The sequence below is a fragment of the Suhomyces tanzawaensis genome (assembly GCF_001661415.1).
Source record: "Suhomyces tanzawaensis NRRL Y-17324 unplaced genomic scaffold CANTAscaffold_1, whole genome shotgun sequence".
Classification (NCBI taxonomy): Eukaryota; Fungi; Ascomycota; class Pichiomycetes; order Serinales; family Debaryomycetaceae; genus Suhomyces; species Suhomyces tanzawaensis.
In genome coordinates this window covers 2,586,826-2,606,131 of record NW_017963636.1, presented here as the reverse complement: position 1 = coordinate 2,606,131, position 19,306 = coordinate 2,586,826, and the positions used below count along the sequence as shown (strand labels likewise).

Genomic DNA, 19,306 nt, shown 5'->3' with positions numbered 1-19,306 from the left:
CACTCAACACTGAAAGTGGGTTATTCACGACACCTAAGAGTGTCAATTGCCTCTAGAAGTTGTATCTGGCCCTGTGAAGAGTAAAATCTATCAGGTCATCATCAGACTCTTATCTCGCGTATTCTTCGATCTTATCAAGCGATATTGACGAAGACAGAAATAGAAACAGGTATCGTTTTCCGATACACCCTGCTAGGGGTAAAACTGGTCCGATTCAGGACGGTTACCCCGGGTTGGGTGGTTTGCTTCCAGGTACGGTGGTCTGTTTTCAGAGAATAATTGTGGTCAGATCACCACCAATGCGGCCGTACCTTCTCCCGATTCGGACGTAGTTTCCTTCGATTCAGACATCAGGCACAGCAAGTGATGACCATTCCCATCGTGATCCAGGAACCAGGGACCAACAGCCAGCGATCCAAGATTGATCCCGGCTATTTTTGATTTAGAGTACCTGTTGCCAGCCCAACTCCCGCAGGCATGGCTGGCTTATGCACAAAAACAGACACTTTCCAGAAGAATAGAGCAATGGGTGGAATATGTACGCAATTAACCCCAAATAGGCAATACATGCCATCAACGCATGCACCCTGGCCACGCTGACATGCTCGGCCTCCAAACACAAGCAATGTCTCTCCTTCAACCCCAAGGTGAGGCGGCTGGCAAGAGGAATTCGCGCAATGTCCCATCACCTGCAGAGCATGGAAGTGTCGCAGAGGCGCCCACATGCAGGGGTACCATGTGCAATGTCGTCCCAATTGTGAGACCATGCCATTAGCCTTGGAATCCTTAGATCACATACGAAAAACCCCACTAAGGCCCGCCCCAACTTTGCAAATTCAACTATTGAGGAGGTGTAGCGAGTCCATTGATTGTGGTATGCAGCTGATTGTCATGCTTATTGTATGCTCCTGCATAGGTTGTTTACCTCCAATGGGGTTTTTGTCGGATTGTCGCGACGGCTGGTTTTCGACGACATTCAATGGATCGACAAACGGGGCTGGCTCGTCCCAAAAGAGTAATGAAAGTGCTGGATCAGGATTGATACTCAAATTGATCTACTCTTATAAATAGTTTGATGGATCATGGATTTACATCAGGTATTTTTGGAAAAGACATCTCATCACACATACCTTGAACGATCATTTGATTTCACTTGCATCCAACCTCACATTTACTCTAGCAAACTATATTAAGGGGTAGTCATCAACACCCTTGAAAAGTCGTGAAATTTCTCCCGCTGTTCCTTGCACCAACATAGCTATCCCTTCCCACCCGTGTTTACTATCCTGATGAGCTTATTACAGCCAGCCATGTTGAACAAACAAAAGTTTACGTCGGGACACATTAGGTCTCGGTCGTATAATGAGCTTTTGAATCAATTCAAGGACATAGCCGAAACCGGCGCCATCGCAGCAGCTGCAGCTGTGTACAAGAAACGTGCTCGCGAAGAGCCCTCAATGAACATACAGTCGAAGCGTTCCAGAACTGCCCCTCCATCTCCCCCATCTCCCCCATACGAATCTGCATCTTCTCCTTTATCATACTCGCTTTCAATCAAACCGACCAAGTATTCTAGATCTCTCAGATCCCGGTCGTTGTCGCCAAACAAGAGATTTAATCCAATCTCACCCTCCCACTCACCCAACTCGTCCCCAGTCTCGTCTCCCACCAAGAAGGATGACGAAGGAAATTCCAACCATGCCAACCATGCCAACCAGACCCCATCCTCTCCCACACACGAAGCCAGCCAACCATCGCAACCAGAAAAGATCAAGCTTCCAGGTATCTCGTCGGTGTTGAACTCCGCTATTGCCAAAGATACCAAGCTTAAGCCAATTGCACCCACGGTTTCGTTAGACTATTTCGACACATACAAGCCCAACGACGAAAACTGGAGGTACGAGCTTCTCGATACTATCAACAGAGGGTCCAAGCACTTCAATTTGGACCAGTACAACTACTTGAACAAGGTAAAGCCCACTCCGTTGCCGTTGCCCTCGTACAAGCCCAGCTTCGACACGCGGATCAGCTCCAAGATCGCCAAGCCGCCTGTGCTTCCCAGCATCAACCAGATCCACCATTCGGAGAGGAAGATCAACTTCCCCTACGAGTCCAGCTATACGTACTTGAACAAGACCTACTTGAACGACGTTGAAAAATATCCGGAATATTTAGAGTTGGCCCAGTCATTGATCCAGTTGTCGAAACCGGGTCACCCCCAGACGGCGTACGAGCCACCATCTCCACGCCACGAGACACTCCCACCACGCCAGCCTCCATCGCCTCTTGCACATGCCCAAGTTCCAGTGCAGACCCAGCCATCGCCAGTGCCTCAGGTCGCCAGCTACTATTCGTCAGTACCACCACTCACTAACCCGTACTATCTTCCCCCCCAGGGCGCGTTCACACCCACCAACACCAGGCTCCCACAACCACGAGGCTATAGCTCGTTCAACGACAGTCCTCCCACGTCCCATGAGCAGGTGCTCCAGCCTCCTGCTGTGGTGACGCCCACCAAGAGTCCTGTCCACAGCCACAAGTTCATCCCCATTTCGCCCCAGCTGGCCAAGAAGCCCAAGTCCGACGTCACCAAGTCGCCTCCCAAGCAACACGGAACCAATCCCAGAGTGTGTATCTCGTGTGGCTCGGAACAGTCGCCATGCTGGAGGCCGTCGTGGTCCATCAAGGAGGGCCAGTTGTGTAATTCGTGTGGTTTAAGATACAAGAAGACTTCTGCCAGGTGTCTCAACAAAAGCTGCAAAAAGATTCCCGCCAAGGGCGAGTGGTCGCTCATGCAAAGCAAGGGCAAAATCAGCTTTGAGGATGGCGAGGTGGGCCACAGCTGCTTGGAGTGTGGGTGGCGAGTGGAGGTGAAGAACTAGGGAGAGTCCAGGGGAAAGTAACGGAGGAGTGAGACGGCGGCGAGTCGAATGAGTCGTCTTGGTGAGTTTCTCTGGTGAGCTCTCTAACGAGCTCTCTAGCGGGGCAGTCTCGCTGCGCAGTCGCGCTAGCGGGAGCCACCGAGCCCCAGTCCATTGCATCAGTCTAGGACCATGGTCCTTGGTCACTATTGGCACACGTGGAACCATCTTGATATCATAAGTATGGGTCTGCGAGAGCCCGGAACCCGGCCAGTTCCACATCATCATGTGTATCACATCTTTAATTCTCTTAATATTATTCATCATCGTATTAGTGGCTGTAGAGAGGGGGGAGCCCTCAACGCAATAGTGTGCAAAAGCTTATCACCAGCTGTCACAATAACTCATTCTTGATTCAGCTAGGACTCGAAACTGTTACGTTAGAAGAGTAACATCAGCTAGTTTCCTTTTTATATCTACTCCCTAACTTCTACTGAGGCGGATGGTAGTGAGGAGCTACTACCGGCGTAGTGAAGAGGTACTACCGTGCGCAGTGAGGCTACTACCGTGGTGCCACGCCCTAGTCCTACGGGCTGTCCCTAATTGCCCTCAGTGCGCCTGTCACTTCCCCTAGCCACACAGGCAAAATTGCCCCAGTGTCCCGCAACCGTCCCCGCTAGCGCAGCGACTCCCAGCGAGCCACTGCGTCCCCGCTTCCAGAATCTTCCACGTTCACTATCGCGCCTATCTACAACTCCCGCCACCGAGCTCATCAATCAACAATGTCTCTTTCCATAACCATCAAGTCCTCTGGTGGCACCAAGTATGAGGTCTCCATCGACCCCTCCATAACCGTGGCCGAATTGAAGACTGCCGTGGCCGAAAAGCTGGGCATAGAAGCTGAAAGACAACGGTTGATCTACTCAGGAAAGGTGTTGAAGGACACCGAAACCGTCGAAAGCTACAAGATCCAGGATGGACACACCATCCACTTGGTCAAGAGTGCCGCTGCTTCAGGCGGTGCTCTGTCTGGCGCTGCCAGCTCCTCTGCTGCAAACTCCACTGCCAGCTCAGCGCCTTCCTCCAACGCCATACCCTCCAATATTGCTGCTGGAACCGGTTCCTTCAACCCATTATCGGACTTGACAGGCGCTCGTTATGCTGGCTACGCCCAGCTTCCCTCTGCGTCCATGTTTGGCCCAGACGGAGGTATGAACGGAATGCCAGACCCAGAACAGATGAACCAGATGTTGAGCAGTCCTCAATTCCAAGAGAGCATGAACCAGATGTTGTCCAACCCCCAGATGCTTGAATTCATGATCAACCTGAACCCGCAATTGAGAGCAATGGGTCCCCAGGCCCGAGAAATGCTCCAGAGTCCTTTCTTCAGACAGATGCTCGCCAACCCCGACATGATGAGAGGCATGATGGAAATGACCCGTGGTGTTGGTGGTGGCGCCCAGGCTCCACCAGCCTTCCCAGCCCCAGGCGCCAACCCCACTCAGCAAAGCGACAGCAGCGACTCCACCCAGAGCCAAGGTACTCCAAACACTGCACCTGCTAATCCATTTGCATCCATGTTCCCCAACGGAGCCCCTCCAATCAACCCGTTTGCTCTCTTTGGAGAAGGTGCTGGCGGAGCTGCTGCTGCTCCAGCGGACAACAGACCACCTGAAGAGAGGTACGAGTCGCAGTTGAGACAGCTCAACGATATGGGATTCTTTGATTTCGATAGAAACGTGGAGGCGTTGAGAAGAACTGGTGGTAGCGTGCAAGGTGCCATCGAGTACTTGTTGGGAGGAAATTAGATTCTTGCCCACGAACCCGGTGTGCAGCTTGGGCTGAAGTCCGAGGATTATAATAGTTATAATGGCCACGATAGTGGTATGTTCTTGATTTAGTAATGTGTATGAGTTGGTTTATAATATACTTACATTGCATGATAGGAGTAGCCAGGAGGATGCCAGCGAGTGTCCGGGAAGATCTTGAAGGATGCTCAAGGATCGCCTAATGGCAATTTTGTTTCGGTAGGAGAATCAACACTGAAATATCTATCAAATTGGACATACTTTGATGAGCTCCACTGATTTCTGCCTAATTTAGATGCTCCAAATCAGCAATTGGATTCTTAAAACCGTGGTCAATAAAATCCTAAACAATCATAATTAACTCAAACCATTTGGAAGTATTGGTCAACATGATGAATACCATAAATCAGTTGTGTCAAACACTTCTAAGTTTGGGTTATGGCTAACAAATTTTTAAGCTTACAATTTTCTAGCAAATTTGCAAAAGACCTAAATTTTTCTGTAGCTTTGGTAGTGGAATTATTTATGATCCAGCGCTTTCAAGAGATTCAATTATTTTCTGTATAGTTAGATATTTATAGTTGGTTTTAATCAATATCAGCCTTTTAATCATTTAATGAATATTTTCGAACCAGTAGCTATTCTTTGTATTTAGTTTCCCAAATATGCAACTAAAAATTTGGATAAAAGCATTCCGAAGTCGGTGTATTAACTTAACGACAGTTGGAGGCAGCCGTAGTCTATAATTACCCAAATTAAGAACTTCTCACTGTTCTGCTCCTCACAGTGTCAATAGTCTGGATTACCAGCAATAGAAAAAGTGCCACTGCAATAAAATGTTCTTCGAGCCTTGAACAGAATTCCTCCGTATTTGACAGCTAACTATTCAATTGAGGAAGTAAGTTGAGCAAATCAAGCCCTCAAAGTCGGTTCTTGTCCCAACTGCATTATAAAATATTGGCCCTGCGGTTTATAACCTTTCCTTGAGAATCCGTGGTTTAACAACTGGATCAATTTTGCGTAGTATTTTCCTAATCTTTTGTTGTTAAATGAATCTAAAATTTTGATTCGCCGTATCTAGCTTTCTTTTTTATTCTTATGCTAGGCTCTCACTATTTTGTTACTATTTTCAGTAATCTCTCACTATTCTCACTATTCTCACTATTCCTCACTAATCTCATTATTCTCACTATTCTCACTATTCTCACTATGCTCACTATTCTCACTATTCTCTATTCTCTATTCTCACTATTCTCACTACTCCTTTCTCACCAACCCCCACCACGTCTAGTACGCTCTCACCACTCAAGTATCTCTCACCAATCTCTCGTGATTACTTTACAGTCTTACTAGTAAGACTTCTTCTCTATTACCATAATTCTCCCTAACCGTCTCACTACCTCCTCTTTTCTCCCACCTTTGCAGCCTCCCGCACTGCCGCTTTGTGTAACCCCAGCCCACTAATTCAACTCAAAATGTTTACAGTATCACTTTACCGCCATGAGTGAAAGTCCCAAAGACGACGCCGCCGCCATGGCTACACCTTCAGTAACGGCACCAGAGCCAGTACTGGATGGAACCACTACATCATCAGATGCCCCAGCAGCTCCAGAAGTGGTACCAGAATTGGACGTCAAGGCCCTCGATATCGAAGAAGCCATAGAAGATATAGGCAAGATAGAATCCCTACAAGAAGCAGACTCTCCCGAACGACTGCTGCTGCCAGAAACTGACTTGGCATCACCAGTTCTCGAGCAGGTCAAGGCAGAAGCATCGTCACTCGACGACTGGCAAACGCCATCCGACATCCACAGCATTCCCAAACACAAGGACCCAATCGAGTTCCAATTGAGCAAAGTCATCGCAGTACTCTTGGAGGGCAAAGGACACTTGGCCACCCAGGAGTACATCGACCAGGTCACCGACATCACCATCGCATACTTCAACAAGACCATTGTGGCGCTCCGCAACTTCACCGAGTTACAGAGGCGAAAAAACCCTTCTTTGGCCGACACAGAGGTGTCGTTCAGGCTCCAGGGAATCCATCCCTGGAAGCTCTACGACGAAATCACCGCCACCCGCAAGTTGGGACCCAGAACTAGAGCACAAATCCTGGCCATCAGCTCAGCAGCAGAGTCGGTGCTCCACACAGACGACCCTCCTTACAGTGCCACCGACGAATCACTTCCATTCTTCACTAACGAACATTACGAAATCGCCGAACTCGTGCCAAAACAGTCGGAAAGACCTATCTACATCCCGTCCTACTTGCCAGATCTCCCCCCTGACTACACATATCAAAACACACCCAAGTACATGGACACCATCACCGATCTCAAGGTATTAAGGTTGAAATTGGTGGAGGAGTCCAGGTTGACCGAAAAGTCGCTCTATGATTTAATTGAAGACGACGAAAGACAATGGAGGAAACGCTTCGAAAAGGAATTGGAGGACTTATCTGATAGTGGTGAGAGTATAATGAGTAAAGTTGAGGTAAGCAGTCCACCGGAGGAGGTTGACTTGAAGTTCACCGAGAAACCCGATTCCGCACCTGACAAGCCTACCGAAATCCCCGATGAAAACGGCATAATACCGCTCCCCGAGCCTAAGGCCGAAGAGTCGAAGACAACGTTCGATTTTGTTGAATACGCCAACAAGCGCAAGCGTATAATCCAAAAGAGAGAAGATGCATTAACAGAAAAAATACGATTAAGGGAAAACAACATATTCATTAAGGCTGAAAAGTACTACTCACCATACGCGGATCTGAAAGTTACCCCTGAGATCGATTTATATTTCCAGGAGGTGCTCCATGATGAGTTCAAGAGTGTAATAAAGGCGGTACGAAAGGCGGAATCCACTAAGAAGAGGAAGATTGAAGAAATTCTTCAAGAAAAAGCCAAAAGAGATAAAGCAATGGAAGATGAATTGAACAGGAACGAATTTGGATTCAATTTCAATCAAATGGATGATTCCCTGGATGATGAGGAAGGAGAAGGGCTCTTCCCACAGTTTGATTTTGATGGTCCTGAGGTTGACAGTGCAACCGAATCTAGTGGGGTTAGACTAGAAAATGACGACAATGAGTTCAAAAACATTCTAGGAGCTCCTACTACCGCTGGAAAAGCGCCCGTCAAGGCACCCACGCACTCGCCAGTACCAGCACCCACGACCTTAGATGCTGGTGACGACGACTCTTCGGATGACGATTTGGAGGCAGAGTTGGAGAATGCTATGAACTCAGTTTCTGAGCCAACAAAACTAGAGCCAATCTTACCAGATCTGGACTCCGATGAGGACGAATTGAACTTTGATAACTTCTAATGGAAGTTCATAGACACGAAATAGTTACTGGCACCGATGGGAGGCTATAATTTACCGATATTGGATGGCTCGATTGACTTGAAATACAGGATTTCATCAGGAAATTGTTAGTTTGCCAAGAGATTATTTTCGAGAACTTACACAGCAATATTGCAAAGTTTTTGGACAATTACACCTCACAACAACTCGAAGTAGGAAATAAATACTAGCCATTCAATCAATATGGTCGATACTGATTTAACTGTGCTAGGCCAATTATAATCAGATATACAGCAATTTACGGGACAATTTTACGGATATTATAGTACAATAATCGTTAATTTCAGGATGGATGCTATATAGAATTAATACACATATTCAACACGTCACTAGGCAGTTTCACGGATAGTATAGCTCACTAATCGTTAATTTCAGAATGGATGCCATATACTTGATACACCCACTGAGTACTTAAACATTAGGATTAATACTGCAACAGTACTATACCGATATTGGTTCAGATCGATTTCCACGACTATTTACTGGAATATTACGATTTAGAGTAAGCTTTTTGATACACCCTCCATTGAATTTTCCCAATTTGAAGTATTGCTGCAATCATCTGGGCTACAAATTTAATTATAGTAGCAATGGTTGGAAATCGGCTCGAGTAGAGAGCTAAGAAAGAGGCGTTACGTCCCAAGGCAACAGTTCGCGATTCACTACTTGCCCATGTGTGGTATTCTGCTGCCGAATGCATCTCTAAATCCACAATAGACCTATTCTTGACTAAAAATGCTAGTGTAGGTCAACGAACATAACCGCAAATAAAATAAGTCTAGAAGTTCATAAAAACACACAACAGAGAGCAACTGTTACAGAAAACTGGCGGAATGTAAGAAAGATGCAACGATTAATGCTTGCAGTGATCGAAATCCAAAAATTGACATGCTGTATCAAATGTATAGACTAATATTGAAGGAATGAACGATAATTCAGCCGCATCGCAGTACACAATTGTTACCAGGAATGTAAGAGTCAACAGTAATTTGGCATGTTGCAGCTGATTGCTGGACGGATTTCGTATAAGCATCTAGAAATCGTGTCAAATTAATTTGATAATATTGTCAGGTTTCCTACTAAATATAATTCAAAAATGAAGCATAACCATCAGACATATCCACTCTCATACTATGTGATGGAGCCGATCCGAAGTATTGCCAAAATCAAGATCAGAAGCCATAACGGCCACTACAGCAAGCTCAATGGCCATAATGCCCAACCCACACTAGAAGATAGCTCCGGATAGTATGGAAGCTCAACTGATGGACTGGCCACGGCGACTCAGTGTCCGCTGGGAGCTCCCGCAATGCGATACTGCCAGCACCGTGCCGCACCGCGCACTGTCGCTACAGACCAAGGCTCTGTCACTACTCACTGCGGCGCTCGCTAACCCCCTCATGAGCAACCTCACCCTTCTAGGGCCATCGCAACAGCCTCACCCAGCACATCCCAGCACTACCAAGCACGGCCAAATCCCATCAATTCGCCACTAAACACCTTCAAACTAGACTAAATCGGCACCAGCCATCTCCTCAATCATCGTTAAAACCTCCACGTCCAACCACCTAGGCGTACCCCCACCACCCTCACGGATTTCAACTCCGCTTGCTACCGCCCCATTGCTTGCTCTGATGCGACCGATCTCTCTAACCGTTCTAGAAAACACGGCTGCGCGCAGCAATATAAAAGCGACAAATACCCGCTACAGTCTTCCCCCACCATGACTGTTATTATCGGATCACTGTACGTATCTACCATGGACCACGAACCTACTGACCTCTACTAACGCCAGATTCTTGCCCTACACCGTCCAATTCGAGGTCGGTGCCACCGATGCCATCGCCCAGCCACACGTGCCAAAGGGTCCCCATGAACCTGCTCCAGTAGCCGCCAAACTGGCGCCATCCAGCTCGATCCTTCCATCCCTCAGCATTGCCAATTCACGACAACAGACGCCCCTCGCTGCGTCGCCTGGCCCCGAGTACAAGCCCGAAGCGTCAGCAGACGCCCAGGACTTCTTTTACAAAAACCATCGGTTCAAGAAGCAGACAGACACGCCACTAGCTGATGGTATTGCTGACAAGTTGGGACCCCACTACATCCAGCCACGAGCTCGCTACAACAATGGCGTGCCACCCAGCTCGGTGGTGGACCCAAAAAACAAGGACGACGGCTCAGGACTACTCGGATTGAAGATGAATCGCTCCACCAACAACTTGGCAGGGTTGGCAGGCTCCCACACCAACCTTGCGGCACTCAGCCATGCGTCCACAAATAGAACAAGATCCTCGTTGAGCAAACCCCACCCAGGATTGACCTTGCATACCAACAGCAGCACCAGCTCGTTGGCAGTGGCCGAGGAAGACGACCACCAGGCATCAAACCCCAGCTGGAACAACGAATACGCATCCGACGTCAAGTTGGCTCCGTTTGGCGGGTTCTCCAATCCAGGCGATTTGCTTGACCAACCAAACATCTTCGAAACCGCTCCCTGGACGATCAAGTTCTCCCACAAGGGTAACGTTTCCACCACCAAGGCAGTCAAGTTGTCGGCCGAGCACAACATCGTAAAGTCGAGGAAATGGGTCGGAACCATCTCCATGCCCAGCGACGAAGTGCCCGATCACATCAGAAACGACATCGCTGGCGAGTTGAGAAAAGGCTACAATAGCGAAGCCGTCTTCCCCAACGACGCCACATTCCAGGGCCACTACAACTCCTTCTGTAAGCAGATATTGTGGCCCACATTCCACTACCAGATTCCTGACGACCCCAAATCTAAGGCCTTTGAAGACCATTCGTGGGGCCACTACCAGTTGTTGAATCAATTGGTCGCAGACAAGATCGTGGAGGTGTATCTTCGGGAAAATGGAAACGCCAACCCCGAGGACCCAGAAAACATGATCTGGATCCATGACTACCACCTTCTTTTGGTGCCTTTGATGGTCAGACAGAAGTTACCAGAGGTCAAGATTGGCCTTTTCCTCCATGTCTCCTTCCCATCCTCGGAAGTTTTCCGCTGTTTTGCTCAAAGAACAGAAATCTTAAAGGGAATGTTGGGTGCCAATTGCATTTCATTCCAAACCGATGAATACGTCAGACACTTCTTGCAGACCTGTAACCGTCTTCTTTTGGCAGATGTCAACGATTTGGGAATTACCTACGAGGGAAATTTCACTATGACTAACACAATCCCAGTCGGTATTGATTCCAATTCTATCATTGAGATGGTACAATCAGAAAGTGTCACCGAATGGAGGCAACTCATCAAAGAAAGATGGCCAGATCAGAATTTAATCGTCAGCAGAGATAAATTGGACAAATTAAGAGGTATAAAACAAAAACTTTTAGCATACGAGAAATTTTTGAATTCAAATCCCGAGTATATCGATACGACTGTGTTGATTGAAATTTGCATTGGATCCAGTCATGATCCTCACTACGAAAGCGAAATCATGCAAATAGTTGCTAGAATCAATTCCTTACCCGAAAACATCTCAGTTTCTCAGCCTGTTGTATTACTACAGAAGGATATTGAGTTCGAGCAATATCTCGCATTGCAATGTGAAGCTGATGTCTTCGTTGTCTCATCTATGAGAGAGGGTTTGAACTTGACAAGTCATGAATTCATTACTGCAACCAGCGAGAAAAAGTCTCCGTTGATTTTATCTGAATTCACAGGTTCCTCCCAATTACTTGATTGCGGCGGACATGGGGCTTTATTGATCAACCCATGGGATATCAAGACCTTTTCAGAAACGTTTAAGAAGCTGTTGACAATGGACAAGAAAGAAAAGGAGACTAGATGGACCAAGTGCAACGATATTGTGAAAACGCAAGATTCAATGAATTGGGTTGCCTCGTGCTTGCAAAGCATAAATGAATCATATGATTTGAACAAGAGAACAAATCTTAACAAATTGAAGCCTTTCAACACCGATGTATTTGGCCACTTTTATAGACAAGGAAAGGAGAAAAATAGATTGTTCTTCTTGAACTTTGAGACTGCTGCTACCACCCTCTCAGTTGGCGACAAGAAGCCCACAACAAACTCAATTACTACTGCCAAGAGTGCGTATACAGAACCATCTCGACTCATCTCCTTGTTGAATGGTTTATTAGAGGATCCAAAGAACAAGGTTTACATCATTAGTTTCCTCAAGAGAACAGATCTCGATAGACTTTACAGAACTTACCCAAATTTGGGATTAATAGCAGAAAATGGTGGTTACATCAAGGTCATAGGCTCGCAAAAGTGGATTTCCATGGTCGATGAAACAGAAATTCAGGGATGGATCGCTCAAGTTACCCAGTTGGTAGAGTCCAAGGTTGAGAGATTGCCAGGTTCGCATTGTGAGGTGGAAGATTGCACTGTGAGATTCCACACTGGCAAGTCTTTCATCGAGGATCGTGAAAGGACCCTCGATGCCATGGGTGATTGCATCCAGCATGTCAACGATGTGTTCCAAGACTCCGACGGGGTTCATGCATCATTGATCAGAGATGTGGTGATTATTCAGCAGAACCAGTTGGCCTTGAAGGCTCTCAAGTTTATCAACGACTACTACTCACAGGACAACAGTGGCGTTGACGCAGAGCAGTTGATTCAGAACTTCCAAGTGAAGGGATTAGCGGGTGCCGCTACAAACACCCCAATCAGGTCGAAATCAATTGATATTTCAAGTCTAGGCGAACTGGCCACGTCTACTTCCACCTCCGAGGGCTTGAATTCCATTTTCGTGGCTGGTGCCACCACCTTGCTTGACGAACCAAGTTACGAGTTTGTCAATAGACTTAAAGAAAATGGACTGATTCAAACGGTGTCAACCGTAGCCATTTTGGGAGACGAGTCTGACGTGAGGACTTCTGCAAACTTCGGAGTCAATGGTATAAACGAATTATTGAGGGTATTATCTGAAGCTAAGTCTATAGTTTAGATAATTGTAGATAGAATAGTTAATTTAAACTCTTAAAGTGAAACTAAAGAAGTGTAGCAAGACCCACCGCTCATACGAGACGTGCCATTGGATATTTTCACGCCACGTACCGGCAAATACCACTTTGTATTTTACAACTGTTGCTATTGCTTATTCATTATTCGTCTATAACTAGTTTTCAAAACTCTGGGTTATGATACATTGTTTGCATCAAATATGATTAATTTATGGATTGTGACTGGCATGGTACGTTGAAAATGCATTGAAGATGGGTGTGCCATGGCTGATGCGAATTAGGAGTATTGGTTTGATCTAGAGTTAGCTTTAGAAAAGCTCTAGCTCGTCAATTAGGTATTTTTAAAGAGCTTCACATGGAACATGACATTCAAAACTGCTTGTCCTTGTAGCTACCTGCCACCAATTTGTTGAGTTCCTCCACGGTCTCCAAGAACGCATCTTCCTGCTTCTTTGTCATAGCGTGGGTTTTGCTCCAGTAATGCTTCAAGAACTCTTCTTCCGTTATGAAATTGACATCTTTCGGCCTCAGAACCACCCAGAGGTTCTCTTTGGACCGCTTGTGGGCCTCTCTGTCGTCCTCCATGCGTGATATGATCTGTCTTTTGGACAACAACTCGCCAGCCTTGTCGTTCTTGTCCCTGAGACTGAAGAGGTCCTGTTCCTCCACGGTGTCGCGAGAGACCTCTGAGTGCTTCAACAACCGCAAGCGCTCGTACTGGCTCTGCTTCTTCTTGCGGAGCAACAAGCCCCAGCTCTCGACCAACGGGTCTTCGCCCGAGTCCTCTAGGCGGATTTCTGGGAACGGTATGTCCTGGTCGATGTGGGCTCTGTCCTCGTCGGTCAACGAATCGAGGTTGAACCGCTCCACGAACTCGCAGCAGTCCACCTTGAAGTGCTTGGACAAGTTCTTCAAGCTGGTGTATACGTTGTAGATGTTGGTGTTGCTGGTGGTGGGCAACACTGCTAGCATGATTTTGGGTAACGACGTCTTGAGGTTCTGGATGTACGGGTAGTTGAACTTGGGCTGGCGCGAGTAGTAGAACGACTCGTTGATGAGCACCTCGATGAACTGGAACACCGTGGACTTGGTGTTGAGCTCCACAGACGGGTCGTTGAGGATGTCGAGGATGGAGGGAAAGAGGTAGTCTTCGCTGTCCGAGTGCTTGAGGGCGAAATGTGCCGCTCTGGTGAGGTTCTGCACGGCAGGCGTGAGGTTGCGGAGGATCTGCGAGAACTGGGTGGCTGCTTCGAACGAGTCCATGGCGGTAGCAGGGTTAAAGGTACGAGTAGATATGGTTGTGTTGGGTGTAGGTGAGATGTCGCTGGGTGGCTGCGATGTCGCGGATGTCCGAGAAGCAATGTCGCACAGTCACTGCTGGAGGCTCCACCACAGAAGAACACTACAAGCAGATGTACTAGTTGTGGCAGGTACTGCTAGCAGCACCGGCCAGCGTCACATGCCACCACTGTGAGCAGCCACTAGACCGTGACGGTGTAGTCACGGTTGCCATCTGGAGCCTTATCGTCACGCGCACTACTGGGCATAAATAAAAAAATTTGCACTGGAATAACTCATCATAATTACAACATCTCAAAATGGGTAAATCTGGTAAAGGTAAAGGTGGTAAGAACAGAAGAAGAGGAAAGAACGACAACGGTGGTCAAAAGAGAGAATTGATCTTGAAGGAAGAGGGCCAAGAATACGGCCAGATCACCAAGATGTTGGGTAACGGTAGAGTCGAGGTCAGCTGTTTCGACACCGTGAGAAGATTGGGACACATCAGAGGCAAGTTGAGAAAGAAGGTGTGGATGGGCCAAGGTGACATCATCTTGGTGTGTTTGAGAGACTTCGAGGACGAGAAGTGTGATGTTGTTCACAAGTTCAACTCTGACGAAGCCAGAACCTTGAAGAACATGGGCGAGTTGCCTGAAAACGCCAAGATCAACGAAACCGATACCTTTGGCGGAGACGAGGAAGACGATGTCAACTTCGAGTTCGGTGCTGAAGACGACAGCGAGGACGAGGACGACGACTTGGACATTGATGATATTTAAATGGCCTAGCTAGCGGTGCTGAGCTGCGTGTAAGATAGTGATCAATACATGATCTATAGAGGTACTGAGTGTAGGATGTAGAGAAGCGAGGCAGAGGCAGTGGGGACTCAGATAATGAATAGTCTATCACGAACATTCATTGAGGTGAAAAGTGGTAGCGTATAATAATACCGAGAAGACTACCAGTCTACGTATTTAGGACAGGTAGCCTACGTTGAAACGTCCATTGAAATTAGGACTGGCAGCTATGAGGTAAAATAGTTTTTTTGGGATAAGTTCCAATAATAGTCATCTAGATAGCGATTACTAGCCATAGAAGTACTGAATAGTCGATTCGGATAAGAGCTGAGCCTATAAAAGTGTTGAATAGTCCATTGGAGAAGAGACTATCCTATGAATTTGAAATGTCCAGTCCATTGAGATAAGGGCCAGTAGCCATGTAACCAAATAGCCCACGAGACGAAACTAGCCTATTGAGTAACCCATTAGAGCATAGTTAGCCAGAGTACTGAAAAGTCCATGAGACGACTAGCAGCTTAAATTTATGAATAGTCTATTATGACTAATTTATTTAATCAATGCTAGCCTATAACAGGTAACTAGAATATGGATTTGGGGCCAAACCGGGCCCACGATAGCCCTAAATAATACAGTAGCCCTTCCCGAGCTGTCCGTAGGCACGCCGTGGCGTGCCTTGAGCATGCCGATGGCACCTATCTATTTTAATTTCTATGGTTTTGTTCGAAGTCATCGTCGGAGCCCAACTCAAAACTGTCGAATCTTCTCAAACCCACGGTTTCTTCTTGGTCGTACTCGGATCTGTTGATTTGCATCGATCTTCTCATCGACGAGAAGCCTCCCACGCCGTTGTCCATGGGGGCCATGTCTTTGCCGTTGTGCACACCAAAGATCTCTCTGGATTTGCCCTCGTTGTCTTTTCTGGAGATGTTCAAGAGGTACACTCCGCTAAAGATGATCAAGAACCCGATCAACAACGAGATGATGTCGATGGCTGACGACGTATTGAATCCTTTAAACAAAATAAACGACGCAGCCAACGTGAAGGTGGTGAAGGTGACATAGTACAATGGGTTGACGATGGAGGTGTCGAACTGGTCCAACGCCTTGTTGAAGTAGTTCATCTGAGTGACGATGCACAAGGCTACCACCAACAAGAAGAGGTAGGTGGACACATGGGTGAACTGGTTGTTGCCGCCAAGGGTCAACTTCAAGGCGATACCGAACGCCTTGATGGACATCACCGAGATGGACCCCACCGACGAGCAGATCGAGAGGTAGATCATGGGGTTGGAGTGGCCGTACTTGGGGACGATCTTATAGATCATGAAGAGGGAGTAGGCGCCCACAAGCACGCAGTAGAACAAGAAGCCAGGCTGGGTGGCGTAGCCCAAGATCTCGTCCACGGTTTCGATCTCCTTGTCGGGAGGAGCGTGGAGAACGATGATGACGGACCCCATCAAGCAGATGGCACATCCCATCTTGCCCAAGGTGCCCAACTCCTCCTTCAAGAAAATGGCAGCCAAAACCGCACCAATAATCACGGAAAGAGCACCCAACGGGGTTACCAAGATGGCAGGCGCAAACGTGTAGGCAGCAAAGTTGGCGATCTCGCCTATGGCCATGGTAAGCATTCCTGCCCACCAGATGGGGTTCTGGAGGTACTCATGGCCCTGGACCTGGGAGGTGCCACTGCGAGCAGAGGCGTCGATGAGCCCTTTTTTGGTGATGATGAACGAAGTGCCGATGGCCAACGACGACGACATGGCAAGCGCCAATCCGACATACTTATCTTCCATCATGGTGGATGTTGTTGTTGAGCGGGTGAAAACAGTGATTTAGATCAGTGGACGTGGTGCAGGCACGAGCTCGCGTGGACACGTAGAGGCGAGCAGACTGGGGCGGGCCAACGGGACGCTAGCGATGGATGGGGAGGAGTAAAGAGGAGGAAGAGGAAGAGCACTACGACTGGTGCCAGCTACACGGAAATGGCGTGTGGGAGGTGTCAGGCGAAGTGGGATACTTCCCAAACTGGAACTGTCAAACTGGCGCGGAAGTCTGGGGCGCTGGGCGCGGTGGCTCACAATCAGGAGGCTGAGGCAGGGGAGAGTATGAGATTTCGCTCAACAGGGTATAAGTAGGATCAGAAGTGTACGAGAGGATTTCGTATCCAGAACTGAGGTGTAGATTGATGATGCTAGCAAAAGCACCATCATTTAATAATTATTTAAGGACTTTGGCGACTCGAGAAGCGCAGATTTCTGCTTCGCCAAGTGCTCCAGAGGTGATAGGAGTAAAAGCACACATTCGTAATTCAGTGGAGAATTGACAATAACGTAAGTTGTTCAGTGGTGAGTATACCATCATCGTTTAAAAATTAAAGAACTGTAAGCAACGAGAGCAGAAGTCGGAGTTCTTTTCGCCAATTTCGTGCTGAAGAGCTCACTACTGTGGGAGAGTATAAGCACGGATTCGCGTCTCAAGAACTGTTATCGGCCGTGAGAGTATTAATTACGGTTTCTGTTGCTTGTCTCAACAACGACAGAAAGAGAATTAGCACGGATTCCGTTTGTATCTCGGGGACTGTTGTTGACTGTGAGAGTACCAATTACGGATTTCTGTTTATTGCCTAAAGTGAGTACTTCAACAAAATCTGATTACCGTCTCCACTGCACGTGAGAGTAGATCCAGAATCGTGCCAGAGCTGCTATTCTGCCCTGTTTAACCATCCATGAGAACTTGGCGGCCCAAGCTTGTATTTCATACTAATGTATATTCTGTCTCAACCAAGAATATACGCTATCGGAGAGCGGCCCGGTGCTTCCAGTTGCCGCAATAAACGTAAAGCTGAATCCCTGCAAAAATTCACTTATTCGAAAGAGTTATTGCATGTGCTAAACGAAGCTATTCTCTATAAACTAAATTAAATTCAAGCTATTCCGCGATTTATGAGGAGTACAATCTGTTGAACAAATTCAGTTATCAAGTATAGGTGTCATACAAAGAGTTCAGCTATGGTTCCGATTCACCTTCTAAGAATTGGCCTAAATCCGCAAAATGTCCTACAGTGCATGTGCTTTTCGGCCATAATGGCAATCAAAGTTTATTCCAAATCACAAGAAAGAAGCGAATTGCCGGATTATTCGAATAAATGCACAATGCACAAGAGGATTATAGAATGCTGTACTCAGAAGTCTATAGCATTAAATTTTGCTTGTAGCACTACTTACCAATAATAATTGTCTTCACATGGTAGGATTCCATCCTAAAACAAGCTACGCGTGTCGGTTAGTTTCTCTTCCGGGAGCAATAGTTTTTTCTTATGCCTTAATCCCATCATTCTAAGCCAATTTGGATTCCTCTTCTATAATTAGGTGTATGTGCTCGTATCACAAAGGTTTTACTCGTTGATTCCTCTTTCGGTTAATTCCCATTTCGCAATCTCCTTACGTCCTTCTTTCATTCGTGGTCGCATTTGGGTGCAAAAACAGTAGTAACAAAAGATCCCTCGTACTATCTATGTTTCCCAGGCTAATATCCAGATATGCTCCTAGGTACCATAAAAATTGAGTGTGGAGCGAAATCTGGCACCGTCTCAGCAAAAATAGGGCTATAATAACACGGGATATATGGAAACAGGATCGCAGTCATAGTGGGAATTTTCAGACTCCTTGCACTAACCTAGCTCCCCTTATCAATTTACTTTCAGTTTCCCGTGAAACTATGACTAGGTCTATTGACTTTATAAAATTTTAATCTTCAGCACGCTCATATTAGTCATAGTCATTTGAACCACATATATAATCCACTACGTACCAGCATTCTCGAACCCTTTGTATCAAGGAACACCCAGTCCACACATTACCACGGCCATTATTTGCAGTGTATCGTTTCTGAAAGTATCAAAACGTATCCCACGGAGAAGCCCAAAGATTCTTTTCGCCAATCTAATTTTCGTTGAATACGTACACCTCTATATTGATTGTAATCATTTGCCTTTTGGAGACGAAGCACCAGTTTATTGATATTCTCTCACCGCCAATGTCTAGGTTCATTCAGCAGATCTTATTAAAAGAATCAGCTCTTCACTATATTTATCCCAGAAGTGATCAATTAATCAAACTACAGAAGTTACTCAATTATTAATATTTTGTATTACCGTCTATAAGCAATAAGCCATTCGTTTCGACATCTATAAACGTCTTGCTGCCAAATTACCACGCTGGCCACTGTACTTTACCCT

The 19,306-nt window shown here is 46.8% G+C and overlaps 7 protein-coding genes across 7 annotated transcripts; 5 read left to right on the top strand and 2 right to left on the bottom strand.

Moving 5' to 3' along the window:
• Positions 1-1,289: 1,289 nt before the first annotated feature.
• ASH1 (DNA-binding transcription repressor) lies at positions 1,290-2,882 on the top strand (the record flags this gene model as incomplete). The annotated part of the gene is made up of 3 exons (XM_020208975.1): positions 1,290-1,660; positions 1,748-2,353; positions 2,462-2,882. 3 exons carry the CDS (start codon positions 1,290-1,292, stop codon positions 2,880-2,882), a joined length of 1,398 nt encoding a protein of 465 aa, XP_020067595.1.
• Positions 2,883-3,643: 761 nt separating this feature from the next.
• CANTADRAFT_88365 (ubiquitin domain-containing protein DSK2) lies at positions 3,644-4,669 on the top strand (the record flags this gene model as incomplete). Its single annotated transcript, XM_020211440.1, has 1 exon — positions 3,644-4,669. One exon carries the CDS (start codon positions 3,644-3,646, stop codon positions 4,667-4,669), a length of 1,026 nt encoding a protein of 341 aa, XP_020067594.1.
• Positions 4,670-6,160: 1,491 nt separating this feature from the next.
• On the top strand, positions 6,161-8,360 carry CANTADRAFT_24967 (uncharacterized protein). Its single transcript, XM_020207278.1, has one exon. It carries the CDS (start codon positions 6,170-6,172, stop codon positions 7,991-7,993), a length of 1,824 nt encoding a protein of 607 aa, XP_020067593.1. The 5' UTR covers positions 6,161-6,169; the 3' UTR covers positions 7,994-8,360.
• Positions 8,361-9,755: 1,395 nt separating this feature from the next.
• Positions 9,756-12,972, top strand: TPS3 (trehalose 6-phosphate synthase/phosphatase complex subunit; the record flags this gene model as incomplete). The annotated part of the gene is made up of 2 exons (XM_020209127.1): positions 9,756-9,778; positions 9,828-12,972. The coding sequence occupies 2 exons, from the start codon at positions 9,756-9,758 to the stop codon at positions 12,970-12,972; spliced, it is 3,168 nt and encodes a 1,055-aa protein (XP_020067592.1).
• A 240-nt stretch (positions 12,973-13,212) lies between these two features.
• On the bottom strand, positions 13,213-14,379 carry CANTADRAFT_24965 (uncharacterized protein). The gene has a single exon (XM_020207277.1). The coding sequence runs from the start codon at positions 14,249-14,251 to the stop codon at positions 13,358-13,360; it is 894 nt and encodes a 297-aa protein (XP_020067591.1). The 5' UTR covers positions 14,252-14,379; the 3' UTR covers positions 13,213-13,357.
• Positions 14,380-14,607: 228 nt separating this feature from the next.
• Positions 14,608-15,045, top strand: TIF11 (Tif11p; the record flags this gene model as incomplete). Its single annotated transcript, XM_020208531.2, has 1 exon — positions 14,608-15,045. A coding segment is annotated over one exon (438 nt), but the record flags the coding sequence as incomplete, so codon positions are not given.
• Positions 15,046-15,767: 722 nt separating this feature from the next.
• Positions 15,768-16,865, bottom strand: CANTADRAFT_43799 (uncharacterized protein; the record flags this gene model as incomplete). Its single annotated transcript, XM_020209013.1, has 1 exon — positions 15,768-16,865. The coding sequence occupies one exon, from the start codon at positions 16,863-16,865 to the stop codon at positions 15,768-15,770; it is 1,098 nt and encodes a 365-aa protein (XP_020067589.1).
• Between the last annotated feature and the right edge of the window lie 2,441 nt (positions 16,866-19,306).